The sequence below is a fragment of the Ursus americanus genome, chromosome 34 (genome assembly GCF_024610735.1).
Source record: "Ursus americanus isolate L20-20 chromosome 34, mUrsAme1.1.p, whole genome shotgun sequence".
Taxonomy (NCBI): Eukaryota; Metazoa; Chordata; class Mammalia; order Carnivora; family Ursidae; genus Ursus; species Ursus americanus.
Window position 1 is genome coordinate 17563467 of NC_142160.1, and position 21984 is coordinate 17585450.

At 38.5% G+C, this 21984-nt stretch overlaps 1 protein-coding gene across 3 annotated transcripts in view; it reads left to right on the forward strand.

Annotated features, from left to right (window-relative positions):
* The first annotated feature begins 7262 nt into the window (after window positions 1-7262).
* VPS13A (vacuolar protein sorting 13 homolog A) overlaps window positions 7263-21984 on the forward strand; it is a 226192-nt gene continuing 211470 nt past the window's right edge. For all 3 annotated transcript variants that reach the window (XM_045781058.2, XM_045781059.2, XM_045781060.2), the window contains exon 1: window positions 7263-7562. In XM_045781058.2, the coding sequence (XP_045637014.2) occupies window positions 7463-7562 (100 nt within the window). In that variant the 5' untranslated portion in view covers window positions 7263-7462. The remainder of the gene's footprint in view (window positions 7563-21984) is intronic.

Genomic DNA, 21984 nt, shown 5'->3' on the forward strand with positions numbered 1-21984 from the left:
CTTACATTATATTGTACACATTACAGCGGAGAGAGAGAGACGGACACAAAATAATTAAGTAAAAAGCATAGCGTATCAGGTGGTAAGCGCTCTGAGGAAAGCTATAAAGCGGGGAAGGTAAACAGAGAAGTTCTGAGGGGCGGGGAGCCGGCAACCTATGTTAACCAAGCTATTCAAGAAAGGGCTGAGAAAATGACCTGAGAGCACCAAGAGTGAGTCTGCAAATACCAGAGGAAAGAGCATTCCTAGATAAGGGTAGGGTGGAGTGGAAGGCCAATTGTGGAGGGCCTTATCTGCCACTGTGAGGGCTGTGACCATTCCCATGATGATGTGAGCGGTACAACAGCAGCTTTGGAGTATAGAAGTGACACAGTTTTTAGAGGATCCTTCTGGATACTCTCTTGAGATTAGATTGCCTTCCCTGGATTCACCACAGCCCTGCCACTGGGAACCTAATTCTGGGTCTAGAGTCTTGCTTTCCACATGCTTCCTCTTTCTTTCTCTGCATCCGCCTCCCAGAGCCCAGCAGTGGGGAGTCCAAGCCGAGGTTCCCATGTCTCTTCTCTTGGGGCTGCAACTTCACTCCACAATCACAGCCTCGGGTTTTTGCGCCCTCTAACCAGGTGCAAAACCTGTTGAGTCGCTCTTGGAGTATTAATCTACTTCCCTGGCCGTGTGCTCAGTGTGGTGAGAGTTGGCTGTGGCTTCAGAGCCAACATTTGTTCTTTCTTTCAATAGATACGGTATTAAAAATGTATATGTATCAAGCACAGAGTAATTGATATTTTGATATGTTCTGATAAGGCGTCATAGTCAGATACTTTTCCTTTGGGAACATTTTACCAAGCACCCTGCACAGAGATAATAAAGCATTGTGTACAATCTCATACTTCTCAGGCTCATCTCATTCTCAGGGACACACCTAATCAGACCCCACATTATCAGAGCCTTTAAGAAAATTATTTCAAAATAATTTTACATTTATAGAAAGTTGCAAAAAAATTACCAGGAGGTCCCAGTATATTCACCAGTTTCCCCATCTTGCATAACTGTAGTGTGGTGTCAAAGCCAGGATATTAAGGACTTTGGTACCATCCATAGAGCTTGTTCAGTTTTCATGCATTTTATATGTACTTATTTGTGTGTGTAGTTTTATGTAATTTTATTTAGCCGCTACCACAATCACGATACAGAAGTGCTCTATAAACACAGGTTCCTTCCTGCTATAACCATTTGTAGCCACACCTGTTCCTCCTCCCCATACTAACCTTTGGCAACTGCTAATCTGTTTTATATCTCTAATTCTATTTCAAGAACATTTTTGTACATAGAATCAGCATAATGCCCTGAGATGTATCCAGGTTTTGTATAGCATGGCTAGTTCATTCCTTTTTATTGCTGAATGGTATTCCATGGTGTGGCTGTACTACATACAATTTGTTTTTATTCCTCTGTTGAAAAGTTTTTGGGTCATTTCCAGTTTTGCCTGTTATGAATGAAATTGCTATGAACTTTCTTGTACAAGTTTTTGTGCAAACGTGGTTTTCATTTCTCTAGGATACATGTCTGGAAGTACAATTGCTGGCTTGTATGATAGGTGCATATTTAGGTTTTTTTTTTTTTTTTTTTGGTTTTTTACAATTTTGCTTTAGAAATTGTCAGACTCTTTTCCAGAGTAGCTGTATCATGTCACATTTCCACAATGAATGCACATATGAACCAGTTTCTCTGCATCCTCACCAGCATTTGGTGTTACAACATTTTTTTTGTGACCATTCCGGTTGATGTATAGTGATATCTTATTTACAGTTTTAATTTTCATTTCCCCAGTAGCTAATAATAGTGAACAGATTTTCCTGTGCTTATATGCTTTTAAGAGTTCACACAAATCTTTTCATCAATTCACCACCAGGGTTGAGAACTTGCTCACAAACTTCTGTTGGGTCCAATTTTGGGAGAGCAATTTTCCTGAAGAATTATATAATATAATTCATATAATAACATTTCTGATAGATCTCTCTTCAACAGTTTAGAGGAACAAATTAAGTTTATATTTCCTTTTTTAATGTTCTAAGTGTATGATATATAGTTGAATGTAATGAAACTCAATTTCCATCGTTCAAAATCTCCAAAGCTGATTTGCTTTAGGCTAAAAACATTTCAATGAGTATGATAAGAGAAGTCGTATTATACTTCCTTTGTAGTACTCTTATAATATCAAACAGCTTTTTTTGGTTTTGGGGGAAAAAAATCCATGCGCACTATAAAAAAAAAAAAAAAGACCAAAGTCTCACCATCTGAAGATAACCGCTGTTATACCGATGGCTAACAGACACATGAAAAGATGATCAACATCACTCATCATCAGGGAAATACTAATCAAAACCATGATGAGATACTACTTTGCATCTGTCAAAATGGCTAAAATTAACAACACAGGAAACAACAGGTGTTGGTGAGGATGTGGAGAAAGGGGAACCCTCTTACACTGTTGGTGGGAATGCAAACTGGTGCGGCCACTCTGGAAAACAGTATGGAGGGTCCTCAAAAAGTTAAAAATAGAACTACCCTATGACCCAGCAATTGCACTACTGGGTATTTACCCAAAGGATACAAAAATACAGATTAAAAGGGGCACGACCCCCCTGTTATTTATAGCAGCATTAGCAACAATAGCCAAACCATGGAAAGAGCCCAAATGTCCATCGACCAATGGATGAATAAATGGATAAAGATGTGGTATACATACACAGAATGGAATATTACTCAGCCATCAAAAAGAACAAAATCTTGCCATGGAGCTAGGGGTATTACACTAAGCAGAATAAGTCAGTCAGAGAAAGACAAATACCATATGATTTCACTCATATGGGAATTTAAGAAACAAAACAAACGAACATACAGGAAAGGAAAAAAGAGAGAGAGAGGTTATCAAACCATAAGAGACTCTTAACAGTATAGAACAAACTGAGGGTTGGAGGGAGCTGGGTGGGGGATGGGCTAAATGGGCGACCGGCATTAAAAAAGGCACTTATGATGAGCACTGAGTGTTATTTGTAAGTGATGAATCACTAAATTCTACACCTGAAACCAGTTTTACCATATTTGTTAACTAACTAGAATTTAAGTATAAACATGAGAAAAAAATAATTGCTATTAACAGTTGGTGGTCATACTTTTACATTTCTTTCTTGTGTATATACATATATATATTTACATATATTCTCTGCACACTTAAAACATGTTTGTAATTTATAATATTGGTATGATGCTATTCTGTCTCTTGTTTCTCACAAGCATATATTATTGACTTCCTTCCATATTAGTATAGATCAGCATTATCATTTTTTTTAAAAGATTTTATTTATTTGACAGAGAGAGAGACAACTAGCGAGAGAGGGAACACAAGCAGGGGGAGTGGGAGAGGAAGAAGCAGGCTCATAGCAGAGGAGCCTGATGTGGGGCTCGATCCCAGAACGCCAGGATCACGCCCTGAGCTGAAGGCAGACACTTAACCGCTGTGCCACCCAGGTGCCCCTGCATTATCATTTTTAAAGCCTGAATAATAACCCATTGTGTGTGCCTGTACACTTAACCAGCTTCCCTATGGATATTTAGCTTTTTCCAATTTTTTGCTGTTATAAATAATGCTTTAATGAATGTTCTTGTGGTGACAGCTTTTTAAATTTTTGTGTTTTCTTAGAGTAAATCATTAGAAGTGGGATTGTTGAGTCAAAAGTCATATGTATGTTGGGGCGCCTGGGTGGCTCAGTCATTAAGCGTCTGCCTTTGGCCCAGGCCGTGATCCCAGGGTCCTGGGATCGAGCCCCGCATCGGGCTCCTTGCTCTTCTGAGAGCCTGCTTCTTCCTCTCCCACTCCCCCTGCTTGTGCTCCCTCTCTTGTTGGCTCTCTCTCTGTCAAATAAATAAATAAAATCTTAAAAAAAAGTCATACATATGTATATGTATGTATGAATATACCTATGTATCATAAATATGTATATATCCGTTTGTAGATATTTACAAACTGCCTTTTAGAAAGATTGCATCGATTTACATTTTTACTAACACTGCCTGAGTAAAGTTCTTATAAATTTCTCAACCTTTTACTTATATCTTCTTTCCAACAAATTTGTGTGTGTGTGTTTTTTTTTAAGGTTTTGGAACACATAAATCCGAATAACTTTTAATTGTTTATAATTTCTAAACCATTAACTGAGATGGGAGCACAGGGCTCTGTGAAGCTACGTCAGTAAAACTTTTCCTGTAGCATGGCCATCTTCTAGAACTCTTCCTCCAGGAGCCGAACGTGTTTGGGAATGTGGTCTGCTTCAGTGGCTTTGCTATCTGGCCGTCCAGCCTGCTCCCACAGTGCTGACCTCACATGGGGAATGAGGTCAGGACAAATGATACTTACTTGTGGACAGAGGAATTAATTAGGGGAAAAAAATGTCCACGATAACTACCAGCATGACAAAACTTCAAAGATGGAAAGCTGTGGCTTGTCAAGTAAGCAGAAGACAGCAAATCCTACTTGCAAAGTTAGGGATTTATTGGAAAGTTGGATCATATTGCAGTTAGGGTTCACTCAAAAAAAGTTTTTTTTAAATCTGATCAAACAATGAAGTATAGCATTTAAATTTTGATCTGGAGGACAAAAAACACCTTACACTGATATATTCCCTAATTTGAAACTTAGAACACTTTTTTTTTTGGTAGTCTTTGGACTTATTTTTCAAGGTTCCGCAAGTATTTTGTTTAATGGTTTAGTGAAATTATCTTTTACATGATGACATTACTATATTTTTGCTTACAAATTTCCTCAGATGGATTAAGCAACAAGAGGATTGACTGTAACATTGTACCTTTTACTAATTAGGAAATGTGTGTTCATGATATTGCACCTAACACTAGAGAAGAATACAGTTACAATATGCATCTTCTTGTATATGTCTAACACTTGCTCAGCAGAATTTCTTTCATTACTCTCTTTATCAATGAAATGCTTATAGTTCTAAATTTTCAGCAGTTACACTCCTCCTTCATCTGATTCCAGAGGATTTTTCAGGATTATAGAAAACTAGTATGAAGTGTTTGCAAGCTATTTAAAATGTATTTTTGCACTGAGTTCTGGAGTTCTTCCACTTTAAATTTATGGTGCTAGATTTAATAGTGGAATTTGTAGCTTCTTTCTGGCTTCTTCTAAATAATACTACAGTAGCAAAATACCTCATTATGGGCTTTTCCCTATTCTGGGCATTTCAGCCTCTATCAGTTTCTAGGTACAGTTTTCTATGGTAGTCTGGTTGGGTGGTAGAGCAGAGTCAGTAAGAGGAGCCAGGTTCCAGCTCTGTTTCTACAGAACATTAGTTATATCACCTTAGATCGATCCCTAACATCTACGCTTCGTGATTGTCAAGATCAAGAGATTGAATTGGTGATATAATAAAGACCCTTCAAATATGAAATTGTATGAAAATAATTTATGAACTCATGTAAAACAAGATTTTATACTGTTTTTTTTTTTTTTTTGCCAGGCATTCTTACTTGCAAAGACAAACCTTAAGCCTTAAAAAAAAATTGGGTCACTGCATACAAAACGTACTAAAATGATACAGGAATTAACAGAAAGTCATCAGAGGCATTATTTATTGGTGATACTGTTAACCTTAAAAATAAAATTGCCAGTTATTTTACCAGCAAAAGTTGGGTTTATTTGGGAACAGCAGAGAATTACAACATAGGACAAGCAAGCTATCTCAAAACCATAGGCAAGTCTAAAAAACAAAAGTGAGATACATTATTTTATGGAGGCGAAACTTGGGAGGCGTTGTATTTTTTTCTTTTTTAAGATTTTATCTATTTATTTGAGAGAGAGAGAGAGAAAGAGCACACAATGGGGGAACCAGGAGGGGCAGAGGGACAAGCAGACTCTCCTCTGAGCGGGGACCCTGCCCCAGTGCTTGATCCCAGGACTCTGAGATCATGATCTGAGCAGAAAGCAAGTACTTAACCGACTGAGCCGCCCAGGAACCCCAGGAGGGGTTGTTTTGAACAAGTCAGTTGGAGAGAAGCAAGAGTTCAGGGTGATGAAAGTTTCTCATCAGCTGAGTTTCAGGGGTAGTTGATTTCTTACAGGAGATGTAATGTATCTCTTTCCCTTTTGGGGCCTGTAATTGACGATTCTTTCCTCTGGAGATTCTTCTGTTGAGGGTCTATAATTGACAATTCTTCCTGTGATTGATTTTGAGTACTAAGACTCCCTAGCTTCCCCTTCTAGCCTTGCCAGTCCCCTTGAGGTTTCCCTTTAAAGTAAAGGATGCACAGAGAAAAAGTTCAAAGTACATTCCTACATCTTAAATCCTTAAGAGGGCGGTGATTAATTATAGTTCTCCATACTTAACATCCAGCATCTGTGAGCTCAGGCATTTGGTCCTATTTCTTATATAAGGTCAAATGGGGGTGCGAAGGGGCTGAAAGAGCTCTAATTATTATTTAGTTTACGTCAGTCATTTCATAAGGCTCAAGGGTTGAGTCTAGGTATCACAGTATTTCCTGAAGGGCGTTCAGCAGTTTCTGGACTGGTTGACTAACTCTGAATCTGAAAGAACTTTCTAAGGGTTGAAAGGAGGCTCCCTGTGAATAATTTGACCAAAAAAAGAGTGCCATCTCAGATGCCCGGAAGGAGGGCGTGGCATTACTCTTCACTGCCCTCCCCCCCGCCTTCCTGGGACGATTTGCAGCTGGTTAAATTAAGTCACCCGACGCGCATCCTGGCCTCGCGCTCCGAGCCCGGGCGGGGCAGTTACAGGCGTCCAGACACAGGCCGGCCGGACGCAGGAACCTGGGGGGAGGGGGGTCCCTAGGACCCTCCCTTGAGACGCCTACGGCCTGACCGCGAAAGGACTGGAATTTGCCCACGCCTGGCTTAGGTGCAGATCCTACTGGTCCTCGTGCGGGGTCGCCTCCAATGTAGGGCGACGGGCGTTCCCTGGCAGGTGTAACCGCCGCGCCCGGCCCCGCCCCCGTCGCGGGTCAGGACACTGGTCGGCCGGTGAGGGCGGGGTCGGAAAAAAACTGGCCACTCCTACGCTCCTCCCGTTGCCTGGTGATGAGGGGGAGGCGGGGCCAACAAGTAAAAGGAGGCGGGTTCTGCATGGAAAGGGCACGCGTCAGAGGAGCGGTCGCGCAGCCGCCCTTGCTTCTTTCCCGCAGGCGCGCGCGGGGCGGCGCGGAGCTCCGCCCCCGCCCTGGAGTCAACCGTGCGCAAGCGCAGAGCGAGTAGCCACCTCCGCCCCTCGCAGGGCTCGCGGAGGGTTTGCGTGTCCGGCGCCGGGGCATTTCTAGTGGGAGCCGCCCGGGAGCCGGTGAACCGAGCGGTCTCGAGGGAGGCCGCGGGAGGTCAGGCGCTGGAAGAAGGACCGCGGGGGGGCGGCTGCCGTGGCCACCGCGGCTGAGGAAAATGGTGTTCGAGTCGGTGGTCGTGGACGTGTTGAACCGGTTCTTGGGGGACTATGTGGTGAACTTGGACACGTCTCAGCTCACTCTGGGCATCTGGGGAGGTAACGAGACCGCCGCCGCCCCTCAATCTCGTTTTCCTCCCGGCCCCTGGTTGTCGGAGCCAGCCTTTGCTTTCTCGGGGCCTCGGGCCCCTCACTCGCCGGGCGCCACCACCTGCCGCCGCTCGCCTCGGGGTTAAATTACGTAAAGCCGGGCGGCGGTTCCAGGGCCTCTGCCCGCGAGTTGTTTATATTCTGGTAGCAGGGGGTTGGGGTTGGGGTCGGGGGTGCGGAATGAAAAGTCCCTCTTTTCCGAGCCGGGCGGCTTGAGGGGACCCGCGGCGGACTCCGAGGGCGTGGAGGGCAGATTCTCTGCCCGTCGCCCCGTGCTGTCCGGCTTCAGGTGTGCGGGGCGTGGGGGAGGCCACGAGATGCCCCCGGGCTTGGTCCCGTCCCTGTCATGTTGTACCCCTTGGGTTATGACGAAGGCTCGGGAGAGCCCACGGAGTGGCGCACGTTGCCTCGCACGTGAAGGCAAGGCGCCGGTGATCGAAGACGCCCTCTTCCTTGCCTTCTTCCCCAGCCCGGGCGTGTGGCTGAACCGTAGTGTCTTCTCGGCTCCCCTTTCCAGCCACCCCAGCTGAATTCGGTTTGCTGGCCTGGTTTCTGCTGATAACAGCGAAACTCCTGTGCACAATCAACTCAAATGGTTGGCTGGTGGTTTTCAGTTCACAGCCTGACCCAGGAGTGTGTCACGTTTGTAAGGCTTTGGGATTTTGTGGGTCAGAGTGATTTTTTTTTTTTTTTTTTAAGAAACTGGGTGCGCTTTGCAACTTCTCAGACCTATGAACGCGGGGATGAACATGCGCTTAGGTTACTTAGATGAAGGACCAAAGCTTGACAATGGTATCCGTGTACTCTGTTGCGCTCCCTTATTTGGAGCGTCGTTATTAGTGCTTCCATCTGTTTTGTATTCTACCCTTTATTTTAAGCACCGGTTGTCAATTAGATTCCTTTTCCCTACGAAGTGAATCTCCTAGGCCAAAGTTAGGGTTTTTTGTTTGTTTGACTTTGGACTTAACTGTTAATATGCACCCTCTTCTAAGATATTTATTTATCTTGCTTTTCCTCCTTTATGAAAGAGTGTGAGTAGATAATTAGCTCGATAGAGAACCTCTTGTTTCTGCCGTTGGTATCTGGTAGCATGGTAGAGTCAGAAGGCAAGAACCAGGGACGTTGGTGCTAGCTCTGCACCTCTGAACGGTATCAGAAACTTGAAGATTGTTTTATTTGTTTTGCTTCTCACTTGCAGAGTAAAAATAACACAGTTTGTCTTCACACAACTCAGAAGGAAGCCTGGAAAACATTTTGTAGTGTGCTTTGATCTGTAGTGGAAGGTTGCTTCTGCATTCAAGGCAGAGGTTTGTGTAGGGTGTGATTATGGTTGAATATTTAAAATTTGTATACAGTAAAATTCACTTTCGTGATGTACGGTTGTCTTTCTTGACAAGGGTGATGACAAGGAATGTATCCCCTATCACAGTCGTGATACCAAAAAGTTCCATCAGCACACCAGTTCCCTCTGCTGCCCCTTTTCAGTCCACCCTTTCCAGCCCCATATCTCCTGGCAACCAGTGATCTGTTTTCATCCTTACAGTTTTCTTTTCTAGAGAGTGCCATATAAATGGAATTATATGGTAGATAGCTTTTGGGGGGTCTGACTGCTTTTACTTAATTTCACTCCATTTCTTATGTAAAATGAATTTGAGAGTCACCCATGTGTTGCATGCATCAGTATTTCATTCCTATAATTTTGAGTGGTATTTTTTGAATGGATGTATTACATTTATGTGTCTGCTGGCCTCCCTGGCCATTATGAATAGAGCTGCTAATAAACATTCACGTACAGATTTTTGTGTGAACATAAATTTTTATTTCCCTTGGGTTAATACCTAAGAGTGGGATCGCATGGTCTTATGGTAAATGAATATTTAATTTCTGTGAAACTGTGGAGCCGCTTTTCAAAGCGGCTGTACGATTTTGCGGTCTCACCAGCTTGTATGAGTGTATAGTTGTTCTACAGCTTCCCTAGCATTTAGTGTTGTCATTTAAACTTTTTTTAAGCCATTCTAATAGGTATGTAGTGCTAAAGTATTGTGGTTTTAATTTGCATACCCTTAATGATTAAAGATGCTGAGCATCTTTTTAAATTGGCTTTTTTCCCTTTTTCTATTGAGATTTAATTTACATACCATTAAGTTCACCCTTTTAAAAATGTTTTTTTATTAATGTAGTTGACATACAGTGTTATATTAGTTTAAGGTGTATAAAAGTGAATTCAATTCTAAAGGTTATGAAATGCTCACCATGATAAATGTTGTCACCATCTGTCGCCTTACAACATTATCACAGTATTTACTGCATTCCGTCTGCTGTACTTTTCCTCTTGAATTTACCCTTCTAAAATGTACAATTAAATGTTTTTTCATGTAGTCACAAAATTGTGCAACTATCACCACTAGTTCCAGAATATTTTCAACACCCCCAGGTAAACCTCATACCCATAAGCATTAGCAGTCACTCTCAAATTCTGATCCCCCAAACCCCACCTCAAGCAACTATTAATCTACTTTATGTCTCTGTAGATTCGCCAGTTCTGGACATTTCATTTAAATGTAATCATGCAATGTAGGTGGCCTTTTGTTTCTGGCTTTTTTCACTTAAAAAAAATTTTTTTTGAGCTTTGTCTTATAGCATGTATCATTATTTCTTTTTATGACTAATGTTCCATTGTATGAATAGATCACATTTTGTTCATTCGTCAGGTGATGGTCATTTAAGTTATTCTTAAAAATTTTCTTGGGTGTATGCCTAGGGGTAGAATTGCTGAATCATATGGTAACGCTGACTTTTTACAAAGGAACTGCCAAACTCTTTACCAAAGTATTTTCTTATTGTTAAATGTTGAAAGTTCTTTACATATTATGGGTATGAGTCCTTTGTCAGAAATATGATTTGAAAATATTTTCCTCCATTCTCTTCCAAGTCTGTCTTTTGCAAAGCAAAAGTTTTAAATTTTGCTGAAGTCCACTTTAGCAGAAACTTTTCATGAGTCATGTTTTGGGGTTTCTATGAAATCTGCCTTCCCTAAAGTCACAAATGTTTTCTCCTTTGTTTTCTTGTAGAAGTTTTATAATTTTATATTTTATATTTAGATTTCTGATCCATTTTTGTATAAGGTGTGGTTTAAGTTGAAAGTTGCTGTTCATTTGTTCGCATGTGGATGCGAATGTCCAGTTGTTGCACCATTTCCTGAAAGGAATATCCTTTCTCCATTGAATTATTTTTGCACTTTTGTAAAAAATTGGACTTTATATTGTATGGGTTTATTTTTGGATTGTAATCTGTTTTGATAATATGTGTGTCCATTCTTTCAGCAATATTACACTTGTCTTCATAACTAGCTTTATAGTAAGTCTTGAAATCAGGGAGTATGAACCCTTCAACTTTGGTGTTTATGAAATTTTTAAAACAATATATCAGTGTTTTATGTGTAGAAGTTGGTTATATATTGATAAGTGAAGCTTTAATAGTTTTTAGTGTTTAAAAAATCATTTGAGAATTTAAAAAGCAGTAATTTTGATAAACTTAATAATATTTGAAAATTTCAATAATAGAGACTAGATGGTGCATGAGAAAATTGTTAAAGACCTAATATTTTATGGTCTAATGTCAGAAGGACCTTTTGGTTTTAAATGTATGTTTTTGCTAGGTGTCTGTAACAATTTCACTGTTAGCATATTAATGGTGTTAATTAGTATTCAGGAGTTACACAGATGTTTTCAAACCTAATGGAAGTGCTCTGAAAATTTGTTTGAGACACTTGTTTTGGAAATTAGAATCCATTTTTCCTTGGAAACATTGTTATATATGAATGAAGAATTTCCAAAAATCTATGTAATTATAATGTAGCCAAACAGTGCTACAGTAGTGGGCCCTACAGGAAGTAGGCTGAGTGCAGCAAAAATCTATTTTTGTGAGGGAGATAGAGGAATTGAACTTTATCTCACACTAGTGGTGGATTTTGATGTTGGTATACTTCTTATGCACTGCTGTTTATAATTCTCCACCCTTTTTATATGTCATCTACTTAGGGAGGTAGTAGTACTTCATAGACAGTTCTGAGATTCATCTCCCAACTTTTCTAAGCAATCTAGAATCATGTTTTCTTCAAGAGCTAGGCTGCATCAGAATCAGCCATATGTGCTTGTTACAGATACAGATTTCTGAACTGGTGTCCAGAGATTATAATTCATTTATGTCAAGTAGTACACAAAAATCCTTTTTTTTTTTTTTTTTTTTTTAAACAATGACACAGGATTGTGATGCACAGCTAGGTGCATTTTTAGAGCACTTTCAGGGCAAAAGTATTAGAAATTCAGAAGCAGAAGCAGTGTGATACAATTATCATTTGCAATGCAAAGAATACTTGTACTTAATAGCTCCTTCTATTGTCTTACATCTCTTTCTCTCGTTTTCTTTAAAATTAAAAACTCATAAATTTTCCGTGTTTTGTTTTTGTGTTTTGTTTTGGTTTTGGTGGTGGCTGTTATACCCGACATTGTTATGGAACATTGGAAACTTGGATTTCTTGCTTTTGTTTTGTTTGTTTTTTAACTAGCATATATTGTTTTTGAAATGTTGCCAGTTTTCTCTTTATAGTAGACTTTAATGTTCAGTGGCCACCTGTTGCATACCCCCAGTATACCAGTGGTTCTGTAGGAAAATGAAGATTCGGGCACAATTTCTTTCCCTTTTGTTTTCAGCTTCATTATTTTCCATAATTTTATCTTCTATATCACCTATTTGCTTCTTTGCTTCTTCCATCCTCACTGTGATTCCATCCAGTCGGTTTTGCATCTCGGGTATAGCATTTTTTATTTTGGCCTGACTAGTTTTTAGGTCTTCTGTTTCTGCAGCAAGGTTTTCTCTGGTGTCCTCTATGCTTTTTTCAAGCTTGGCTAGTATTTTTATGACTGTTACTCTAAATTCTTATTTGGATGTATTGCTTCTATCTGTTTTGACCAAGTCCTAGGCTGTGATTTCTTCTTGCTCTTTCTTTTGGGGAGAGTTCCTCCATCTTGTCATTTTGGCTAAATTTCTGTCTTTTGCATGTTATGAAAGCTTGTTATGTTTCCTGCTCCTCAGAGTAATGCTGTATTAGAAAGGGGTCATACACTGTCCAGGGCCTGGTGCTTCAGGAAGTGTTTTCTGTTGTATGCCATGTGCACTCTGCTGTTCTGTTTTGGCTGCCTTTTCCCACAGGTCAGTCCTCTGCGGAGTTCTCGTCTTTGCTTGCAGTGGGGAGTGTTTGAGCCTTTAACTAGGTGTGCTTTGATTTGTTTATTAAGATAAGCCTCGCAGCCACCACATTCTCTCCCTCTAATTGTGCAGACTGTTTTCTTAATCTTCAAATCAATTTCCTAGTTGTTCAAAATGACATAATGCCGATCTAGCTGTGTTCGAGGGACAGGCAAGCCCAGGGTCCCCCCACTATTCTGCAATCTTAACTCCTTCCTCTCAGGGCACAATTCCTGATTGGAAGGAGTCCTGTGACAGGAATATGCTGGGGGAGCCAAACAAATTTTTGTTTAAGTCTAGTGGTAATTGCCAGTTCTAATTTCTTAAATATTATTTTTACCTTTACATTTTGAGAAACTTTCATAGAACATTAGAGCTGAAAGGGAATGTTTTATTATGAAAAGTGTTCAGACATACAGAATGTTTCAAGATTTTACAGTCCATATACCTACAATCTAGATTGTACTACTAATTATGCATTAATAGCTTTATTGAAATAATAATTGACATGGTAAAATGCACATACTTAAAGTCTACAGTTTGATTAATCTTGATGTATATATCCTCTTGAGAAACAGTCATCATGATCAACGTAACAGAAGTATCCATCACACTCAAAAGTTTTTTTGCCCCATATCCAGAGGCATCCAATTTTCTGATTTTTTTTTGTTTGTTTTGCTTTTGTTCTACCATATGTACCTCTATTCCTGGTTTGCTGAAAGTTGGTTTTTTTTTCCTTCAAGAATGTGTGTTGGGTTTTTAAAATGGTTTTTCTGTGTCTATTGATATCATAAGATTCTCTTCTTCAGCCTGTTGATGTAATGTATTACATTAATTGATTTTTTGAATGTTGAATGAGCCTTTCATACCTGGACTAAATCCCACTTGGTCTTGATATATACTTATTCTGACATATTGTTGGATTCAATTTGATATTTTGTTGAGGATTTTTGCATCTCTTGCATCTATGTTCGCTGAGAAGTAGTGGTCTGTAGCTTTTTTCTTTTTTTTCCCCCTTTGCAACATATTTATCTGGTTTGGGTAATGCTGACCTTCATAAATGAGTTAGGAAGTGTTCCCTATCCTCTGTTTCCTAGAAGAAATTGTAGGGGCTTAGTATCATTTTTTTCCTTAAATGTTTGGTAGAATGTTAGTGAAACCCATCTGGGTATTATGCTTTCAGTTTTGAAAGATTATTAATTATTGAATCAATATCTTTAATAGATACAAGCCTAATTATATATTTTTTCTTTGTGAGTTTTGCTGAAATATATGTTTAAAGGAATTGTTGTAACTTGTGAACATGTTTGTATTCCTTTATTATCCTTTATTGTCTACTGGATCAGTAATGAAGGCCCTTCCTTTCATTTGTGATATTAGTAATTTGTGTTTTTTTCTTTCTTAGTTAATCTGGCTAGAGAGTCACCCATTTTATTGATCTTTTCAGAGAACCATATTTTGCTTTCATTGGTTTTTCTCTTGATTTTTCTCTACTGAATTTCATTGATTTCTGCTCTAATTCTTATTTATTTTCTTCTGGTTACTTAGAACTTAATTTGCACTTTTTCTAGATTCCTAAGGTGGAAGCTTAGATTATTGATTTTAGATCTTTTTTGCTTTTTAAAAAAAATATTTTATTTAGAGAGAGTGTGAGTGCATGCATGCACAAGAGAGAACAGTGTGAGTGTGAGCAGGGGAAGGGGCGGGGGGAGAGAGAGAATCCCAAGCAGACTCGGAGCTGAGCACGGAGCTGGACTTGGGGCTCCGTTTCATGACTCTGAGATCACAACCAGAGACGAAATCAGGAGTTGGTTCCTTAAACAACTGAGCCACCAAGGTGCCCCTTTTCTTCTTTTCTAATATATGCATTCAATGGTAAATTTCTTTCTAAGCCTTGCTTTTGCTGCATGTCCAATTTTGAAAACTGTATTTTCATTTGATTCAAGATACTTTATGGTTTCTTTTGAGATGACTTCTTTGGCCTGTTATTTTAAATTAACATTTATTAAATCTTCAGATATTTTGGGAGTTTCTAGCTTTCTTTTTGTTTCAGATTTCTGGTTTAATTCCACTGTAGCCTGAAAGCAGATTTTGTATGACTTTCATTCCCTTAAATTTGTTAATATATGTTTTACGGTCCAAAGTTTGGTTTACTGTGGTGAATGTTCTGTGTGAGCAGAATATGTATTCTGCTATTGTTGTAAGAAATGTTCTATAAGTTTTAATTAGATCTCTTTATTTTTAGTTTGTCTATGCCTTTATATTTAGAGTGGGTTTCTTGCAGACATCTTATTGTTGGGTTTTGTTTTGTTTTATCCAGCGTGTCAAGTTTTGTCTTTAATTGGTATATTCAGACCATTTATATTTGAACTGATTATTGATATAGTTAGGTTAATGGATATCTATTGTATTTGTAGTTCTTTTCTATTTCTTGCATGTGTGTCTTTGCTTTTTAAAATCTTCCCCCTTTTCTGCCTCTTCTGGTTTTAATTGAGTATTTTCTATAATTTTGTTTTTTCTCCTCTTCTAACATATCAGTTATACTTCTTTAATTTTTTGGAGGGTTCCTTGGAATTACAGTATGCATTTAAAACTAAGTCCAATCAAAACCATATTGCTTCATAGTGGAAGTACATTAGAAAGAGTATTCATTCCATTCCTTTTGCTCTTTATAATGTTGCTGTCAGTAATTTTACCTATCCATAAGCTGTACTTACCAATGCACTGTTGCTATTATTTTGAATGGTGTTCTATTAGATCATTAATAATGAAGCAAATAAAAGGCTTAATTTTACCTTTATTCCTTTTCTAATGCTCTCGTATATCTGAGTTTCTGACCTATATTGTTTTCCTTCTCTGTGAAAGCTTTTAACGTTTCTTGCAAGGGAGGTCTAGCAACAAATTCCATCAGTTTTTGTTTATCTGAGAAAGTATTTCTTTCTTACATCACCACTTAAAAAATTGTAGTAAAATACAACATAATATTAATCATCTTAACAATATTTTCACTTTTAGGTGTGTAGCGTATTGATTGAGCAATTCTGTACATTACCCGGTGCTCACCCTCAGTGTAGTCAGCATCTGTCACCAAACAACATTTCTGCAACATTATTGCCTATATTCCCTGTGCTGTACTTTTCATTTCTGTGACTTTTTAATTTTATAACTGGAATTTTGTACTTAATTGCCTTCACCTATTTTGCCTACCCCCCCCCCACACCTACCTTTCCTCTGGCAGCCACCAATTTGTTCTCTGTATTTAATAGTCTGCTTTTTGTTTCTTAGATTCCACATGTAAGTGACATCATGGTATTCGTCTCCCTCTGATCTGTTTCACTTAGCATGATATCCTCTCGGTCCATCCATATTGTCGCAAATGGCAAGGTCTCATTCTTTTATATGGCTGAGTAATATTCTGTGTATGTTTGTGTGTGTATGGGTGGGGGTGTATATATCCATTCCTCTATTGGTGGACACTTGGGTTGCTTCCACATGTTAGCTATTGTAAGTAATGCAATAAATGTAGAGGTGCATACATCTTTTTGAATTAGTGTTTTGGGTTTTTTTCTTTTTTTGTGGGGGGGTTAAATACCCAGTGGTAGAATTACTGGATCATATGGTATTTCTATTTTTAATTTTTTGATGAACCTCCATACTGTTTTCCTTAGTGGGTGTACCAATTTACATCCCTACTAACAGTGTAGGAGGGTTCGTTTTTCTCCACATCCTCACCAGCACTTGTTATTCTTGTCGTGTGTGTGTGTACACATATATATGTATATGTATATATAAAATGACATATATATTTGATTTTATATATTTGCAAGAGTGTGTGAGAGAGCAAGAGAGAGAGAGCATGAGCGGGGGGAGAGGGAGAAGCAGACTCCCTGCTGAGCAGGGGGCCTGACATGGGGCTTGATCCCAGGACTCTGGGGATCATGACCTGAGCTGAAGGCAGATGCTTAGCCAGCTGAGCCACCCAGGCATCCCTCTTGTGTTTTTTTTTTTTTTTTAAAGATTTTATTTATTTATTTGACAGAGATAGAGACAGCCAGCGAGAGAGGGAACACAAGCAGGGGGAGTGGGAGAGGAAGAAGCAGGCTCATAGCGGAGGAGCCTGATGTGGGGCTCGATCCCATAATGCCAGGATCATGCCCTGAGCCGAAGGCAGACGCTTAACCGTTGTGCCACCCAGGCGCCCCCCCTCTTGTGTTTTTGATTCTAACCTTTCTGGCAGGTAGGAGGTGATATCTCATTGTAGTTTTGATTCGTATTTCCCTGATGATGAGTGATGTTGAGCATCTTTTCATGTTGGCCATCGGTATGTCGTCTTTGGAAAAAATGTCTCTTCAGGTTTTCTGCGATTTTAATCGGATTATTAGGTTGTTTTTGTTTTTGTTTTTTTTGGTGTTGCCTTGTATACATTCTTCATATATTTTGGGTAATAACTCTTTGTCAGATAAATCATTTGAAAATATCTTTCGCATTCTGTAGTTGGCCTTTTTATTTTGTGGATGGTTTCCTTTTGTTTTCCTTACCTTAGGACATGTATCTAGAACAATGTTTTTATGGTGATGTCAAAGAAAATACTGCCCGTGATTTCTTCCAGGAGTTTTATGGTTTCAGGTCTTACATTTAGGTCTTGAATCCACTTTGAATTATCTTTAAGTATGGTGTAAGAAAGTGGTCCATCTATTTTCATTCCTTTTCAGTAGCTGTCCACTTTCCCCAGCACTGTTTATTGAAGAGTCTGTCTTCTCTCTATGTATATTCTTGTTTCCTTTGTCACAAATTAATTGACCATGTAAGCACCGGTTTATTTCTGGGCTCTCTCTTCTGTTCCATTGATCTGTATGTCTGTTTTTGTGCCAGTACCATACTGTTTTTATGAGTACAACTTCATAGTATATCTTGAAATCTGGGATTGTGATACCCTCAGCTTTTTCTTTCTCAAGGTTGCTCTGGCTATTTGGACTTTTTTTGTGGTTCTGTACACATTTTAGGATTATTTGTTTTAGTTCTTTAAAAATGCTGTTAGTATTTTGATAGGGATTGCATTGAACCTATTGATTGCTTTTTGTAATGACATTTTATTTTATTTTATTTTTTTAAGATTTTATTTATTCGACAGAGATAGAGACAGCCAGCGAGAGAGGGAACACAAGCAGGGGGAGTGGGAGAGGAAGAAGCAGGCTCATAGCGGAAAAGCCTGATGTGGGGCTCGATCCTATAACGCCGGGATCACGCCCTGAGCTGAAGGGCTTAACCGCTGTGCCACCCAGGCGCCCCTGTAAAGACATTTTAAAACAATTCTCTTCTAATCCATGAGCATGGAATATTTTTCCATTTGTTGGTGTCATCTTCAGTTTCTTTCATCATTGTTTTATAGTTTTCAGAGTACAGGTCTTTCACCTCTTTGGTTAGGTTTATTCCTAGGTATTTTATTCTTTTCGATGCAATTGTAAATGGAATTGTTTCCTTAATTTATCCTTCTGTTACTTTCTTATTAGTGTATGGAAATGCAATAGATTTCTGTATATTAATTTTGTGTCCTGCAAGTTCAATGAATTCATTTATCAGTTCTAATAGTTGTTCTGGCGGAGTTTTTAGGGTTTTCTGTATACAGTATTAGGGCTTCTACAAGTGCAAGTTTTGCTTCTTTCTTGCTAGTTTGAATGCCTTTTATTTCTTTATCTGATTCCTGTAGTTAAGAGTTCCAGTATTATGCTGAATAAAGTGTTGAGCATGGACATCCTTGTCTTGTTCCTGATCTTTGAAGAAAAACTTAGTTTTTCACCAGTGAGTATGATGTTAGCTGCAGGTTTTTCATATATGGCCTTTATTATGTTGAGGTATGTTTCCTCCAAATCCGCTTTGTGTTATTGATAATGGATGTTGCATTTTGTGAAATTTTTTTTTCTGCCTTTACTGAGATCATCATAAGGTTTTTATTCCTTCTCTTGTTAATGTGATGTATTACACTGATGGATTTATTGAATATTAAACCACCCTTGTATCCCTGGAATAACCAAATTGTGGTCAGTGATTTTTTTTTTTAAGGTATTGTTGGATTTGGTTTGCTAATATTTTATTGAGGATTTCTACATTGGTGTTCAGTAATATTGGTTTGTGGTTTCCTTTGTAGTGTCAGGGTGTTGCTGGCCTTGCAGAATGAATTTGGAAGTTTTCCCTTCTACTCTAGTTCTTGGAATAGTTTGAGAACAGGTTATTAATTCTTTAAATATTTGGTAGAATTCACCTGTGAAGCCATCTGGTCCTGCATTTTTGCTTGTTGGGAGTTTGTGATTGCTGATTCAATTTCATTACTAGTCATAAGTCTATTCAGATTTTCTATTTCTGATTTAATTTGGAAGATTGTAGCTTTTAGGAATTTATTGATTCTCAGTTGTCCAATTTGTTGGCATGTAATTTTTCATTCTCTTAGAATCTTCTGCATTTCTATGGTGTCAGTTGTTATTTTCATGTTAGCTATTTTCAAGTGTACAGTTCAGAGGCGTTAAGTGTAACCGTATTGTTGTGCAACTATCACCACCATCCATCCCTAGAACTCCTTTCATCTTGCAAAACTGAAATATTGTACCTGTTGAGGAATAACTATGCATATCCCCATCCTTCTGCTACTGGCACCCATTATTCTATTTTCTCTCTCTCTGAATTTGTACTAGGTACCTCCTATAAGTGGTATCATATATTTGTCCTTTTATGTTTGGCTTATTTCACGTAGTATTAGCGTAATGTCTTCAAGGTTCATCTGTTACAACGTATATCAGAATTTCATTCATTTTTAAAGCTGAACAATATTTATTTTATGTATATATCCCATTTTGTTTCTCCATTCATCTGTGAATAGACACGTGGGTTGCTTCCACCTTTTGGCTATTGTGAATCATGGCCCTGCAAACATCAGTGTGCAAGTGTATCTTTGAGTCCCTGCTTTCAAATGTTTTGGTGTATACCCACAAGTGGAATTGCTGGGTAATTCTTTTTACTTTTTTGAGGAAGTGTCATCCTACTTTCCAGATGTCCCATTTTACATTTTCACTCAGTGCAAAAGGGTTCTAATTTCTCCACATTCTCAGAAACATTTGTTATTTTCTGTTTTATTCATAGTAGCCGTCCTCATGGGTGTGAAGTAACGGTCTCATTCTTTTTGACTTGCATTTCTCTGATGATAGTGCTCTTGAACATCTTCTCATTGGTTAATGGCCATTTATAGCTCTTCTTTGGAAAAATGTCTTTGAAGATCTTTGGCCATCCTTTAATTGGGTTGCATTTTTTTAAATTGAGTTGTAGGAGTTCTATATATATATCCTGGATATTGACCTTTTATCAGATACGTGATTTGCAAATACTGTTGCCTTTTCACTGTTGATAATGTCTTGTGATGCACAAAAGCTTTTAGTGTGATGAAGCCTAGATTATCTTTTTGTTGTTGTTTCCTGTGCTTTTTGGTGTCATATCCAAAAGAAATCATTGCCAAATTGACTATCATAGAATTTTTCACTTAGGTTTTCCTCTTAGATTTTTATAGTTTTAGATCTGAAATTTGAGTCTTTGATCTACTTTCAGTTAATTTTTGGATATGGTATATGGCAATCCAGCTTTATCTTGCATGTGATTATCATTTTCCAACAGTTTTTGGTGACATTTCCAAATTGAGTGATCTTGGCAGCCTTATCAAATCATTTGCCTATGTATGTGAGAATTTATTTCTGAGCTCTCTGTTCTGTTCCATTGGTCTATGTGTTTGTATACTGGTACCACACTGTTTTAATTGTTATGTTTTTAAGTTTTGAAATCAGAAAGAGTAAGGCTTCATTTTCTCCCCCCCTTTTTAAAAAGATTGTTTTAACAATGGGGGGGGTCCCTTGTGATTCCACATGAATTTGAAAATGGATTTTTTTTTTTATTTCTGCAAGAAATACTGGGATTTTAATGTGGATTGCATTGAGTCGGTAGTTTGGGTAGTATTGTCATCTTAACAATATTAAGTGTTCCAGTCGATGAACATGGTATGGATGTCTTCCTGATTATGTGTGCCTTTAATGTCATTCAGCAGTGTTTTATAGTTTGAAGGTACCAGTCGTTCACCCTCTTGGTTAAGTTTATTCTTGAGTGTTTTATTATTTTCCCTGCTATTTTGTTTTATTTTATTTTTTTTTAAAGATTTTATTTATTTATTCGACAGAGATAGAGACAGCCAGCGAGAGAGGGAACACAAGCAGGGGGAGTGGGAGAGGAAGAAGCAGGCTCCCAGTGGAGGAGCCTGATGTGGGGCTCAATCCCATAACGCTGGGGTCACGCCCTGAGCCGAAGGCAGATGCTTAACCGCTGTGCCACCCAGGCGCCCCTTCCCTGCTATTTTAAATGGAATTGTTAATTTTTATTTTGGACTACTTAGTGGGAAGAAACACAACTGATTTTTGTGTTTTGTTTTGTATCTGGCAACATTGTTGAATTCATTTATTCTAACATGCTTTTTTTGATGGGAAATTTAGGGTTTTCTTCATATAAGATTATGTTGTTTGTGAATAGAGAAAATTTTACTTCTTCCTTTCCAATGTGGATGCCTTTTATTTCTTGTCTAATTGCTCTGGCTGGGACTTTCAGTACTATGTTGAAGGAAAGTGGCAAAAGTGTGCATCTTCATCTTGTTCCTGATGAGGAAAAAATTTTTTATCATTGAATGTGATGTTCATTGTGGGTTTTTCATATGTGGCATTTATTAATTGAGGTTGTTTCCTTTGATTTCTAATGTGTTGAGTATTTTTGTCAAGAAAGGGTATTGAAATTTTTTAAATGCTTTTTCTTGGGATGTGGTTCCCCCCCCCCCATTCTGCTATTGTGGTGTATTATACTGATGTTCTTATATTAAACCATACTTGCATTCCAGGAATAGTATTGGGTCATGGTGTATAATACTTCTAATGTGCTGTTGAATTTTGTTTGGTAATATTTTGTTGAGGATTTTTGTGTATTCATTGGGGATAATGATCTGTAATTTCCTTGTAGCATCTTTGTCTCTGGTATCAGATTAATGCTGACCTCATAGACTGAGTTTGGAAATATTTCCTTCTCTTCAGTTTTTTGGAAAAGTTTGAGG